This window comes from Penaeus japonicus, unplaced genomic scaffold, assembly GCF_977035675.1.
Source record: "Penaeus japonicus unplaced genomic scaffold, GWHDUDI00000001_assembly GWHDUDI00000027, whole genome shotgun sequence".
Classification (NCBI taxonomy): domain Eukaryota; kingdom Metazoa; phylum Arthropoda; class Malacostraca; order Decapoda; family Penaeidae; genus Penaeus; species Penaeus japonicus.
In genome coordinates, this window is record NW_028234429.1 from 28,487,052 (window position 1) to 28,489,551 (window position 2,500).

The 2,500-nt window shown below is 43.9% G+C and overlaps 1 protein-coding gene across 1 annotated transcript in view; it reads right to left on the reverse strand.

The window, feature by feature from the left end:
- LOC122253545 (uncharacterized) overlaps positions 1 to 2,500 on the reverse strand; it is a 5,087-nt gene that overhangs the window by 404 nt on the left and 2,183 nt on the right. Inside the window, exons 2-7 of the mRNA XM_043016758.2 lie at positions 2,476 to 2,500; positions 1,852 to 1,973; positions 1,193 to 1,300; positions 984 to 995; positions 637 to 732; positions 1 to 514 (exon numbers count right to left, since the gene is read on the reverse strand). The exon at positions 1 to 514 is cut by the window's left edge and continues 404 nt beyond it; the exon at positions 2,476 to 2,500 is cut by the window's right edge and continues 263 nt beyond it. Of these exons, the coding sequence (XP_042872692.1) occupies positions 44 to 514; positions 637 to 732; positions 984 to 995; positions 1,193 to 1,300; positions 1,852 to 1,973; positions 2,476 to 2,500 (834 nt within the window). The 3' untranslated portion in view covers positions 1 to 43. The remainder of the gene's footprint in view (positions 515 to 636; positions 733 to 983; positions 996 to 1,192; positions 1,301 to 1,851; positions 1,974 to 2,475) is intronic.

Here is a 2,500-nt window from a genome sequence, read left to right on the forward strand (position 1 = left end):
GTAGCAAGAAGGAGGATGGGAAGGAAATCATTTCCATCGCCCATTATTTTCCCCATTTGCCAAAGATCCCCTTAGATTTGTGAGAGTTCCCGCGTGGGTAGCGAGGCCTGTAGTACCCGCTTCCACCGCCATTGGTGTACCCGCCGTAATACCCACCGCTGCTTCCTCCCGTACCGTAATACCCTGAAGTACCATAGGAACCAGAGGGCCTGACACCACCGTAGTAGCCACCGGTCGATCCTGCGGTACCGTAGTAACCGCCAGAGGTACCACCGGTCACGGCAGCGGTACCAGAGGAGAGGCCTGTGGTAGCGGGTTCAGGGTAGGTGTATCCGCCAGTGGCCGTGGACACGGAGGAGGAACCTGCGCAGGCTGTGTTGGGGGTGTACTGTGTCTGGGTGACCGTGGCAGTGATGGACACTTGCTGCACTTGTGTGCTCACCACAGTCTGTACGACGGGAACTTGTGATGTCCGAGTGACGGTGATGTACTGGGGATCACGTGATGTCACCACCTGGTTCGGAAAATCGGATTTATGTAGCATTAAAACACATATTAACTATTAGCTTCGTATACAGGATCTACACCCAATATTATACCGTATATTCCTTCGGATATATCTCGTATTAGCCTTACCTGTGTAACGTAGGAGACCTGGGTAACAGGTACACTAACAACTTGCTGGCTAGTAGATGTAACAGTCTGGAATTGCGTTACTGGGCGAGTCACCACCTGTAACGATACATAAAGTTTTTAATCACGATTACGAAATGTATCTTATTGTATCTAATTTCGATCCTGATTTATGTATATATCAATGATTTGCGAATGACGATGCGTGATGTATATTCGGGATAAAAAATAAAAAATAAAAATTGTCTAATATGCTATTCCTCTTCCTTAATCTAAACTATAAGAGGCCAAACCCTTTCATTGGAATCTGATATAAGTTAAATCACAGGATATTCATAAGTTGTTCTTACCTGAGTGAATGTCTGTAAGGGAAACAGAAGAATACAAATTAATACAAAATACAAAACATCAATCATCATTTAAATATACGATAACAAATACATCATCATTCTTAATTAATCAAGGCCAAAATAACAACATAAAAAAAAACATAATCAACAGATATCATGATTCTGCAATCTGATCAAAATACACGTAAACGATATCACATGAGACGAACCTGTGCAGGACCCTGAACAGTGACGTAAGATGTCTGGTAGTCTGTCTGGACTTGGATTCGTGTTGAGGTGACCACTCTCTCACGGACTACAGTTGTCGGGACTACGACCTGTAGATGAAGTTAAGCGTGGAACGTAAGTATGGGTGTAGTATGGGGGTATACTGTTTGTGTTTTTTTTTTTGTTGTTGTTGTTGTTTATGGAGGTACTTGGTGTTTTAAGCGTTTTTTTTTTTTTGTATCAAATTGTATCCCTTTATTGTAGTTGTTTATCTATTTTATATTTCTTTTCCTTCTTCTTCTTCTTCTTCTTCTTCTTTAGCAACAAAGAAACTTTCAACATCATACTTTAAATCTCAATCAGGTCAATCCCAACCGGCTTATAATGCAAGACTAAGTACACCCTTCGCCTTAACACCGTTCACCTTCCCCCTTATTCAAACTCATTAATGTCACATCACTCACTATCATCTCCCCACCCACCCACCCTCCTCCCCTACCCCTTACCCTCAACCACCCAACCACCCAACCCTCTACTGTACCCCCCTTACACCCTACCCCCTACACCCCCCTCTCCCTCCCTCCAACCAAATCACTAATCCAAAACACTTAATCACCCTTTCAAAGTGACCACCTACATAAGCCCCCTTTCTGTCACTCACCTGACTGAATGACACGCTTGTCGACACCACAACATCGCGTGACGTCACGACCACAGTGGATGCCTGGCATGCGCCTTGAACTTCCTGCTGTGTTGACCCTGCGTCTGGTACGTCGTATAGTGCTGGGGGGAAGTAGATGGTGTTGTAGTGTGATTGGGAGTGAATGGCGGTGGTGGTGATGGTGAGTGGTGGTGGTGATGAATGGGGATGGGGATGAGTGGTGATGGTGATTAGTGGTGATGGTGATGAGTTGTGATGGTGATTAGTGGTGATGGTGATGGTGATGCGTTTCAAAGCTGGACGTTGGTTGGGGATGGTGAGTGGTGGTGATGGTGGTGATGTTAATTCACTTTAAGTTTGGAGGTGGTGTTGAGTGGTGTTGATGATGGTAATAATGCACATTAAACATAGCGTTGGTAACAAGCGGAGATATTTGATGCTGAAATTATAACGATCATAAAAATCATAATTAAAGATGCTAATGAAAAACAATGCTATCGACACCTCTATCAACATTATAAACAGATACCAACACTTACACCAACACACATAAAAAAGAAAGAATCCGTTCGCCCCCCCCCCCCAAAAAAAAAAAAGACCCAAACTAAAATTCAAATCAGTCACCGCTCAGAGCAGGCACAGATCCCTC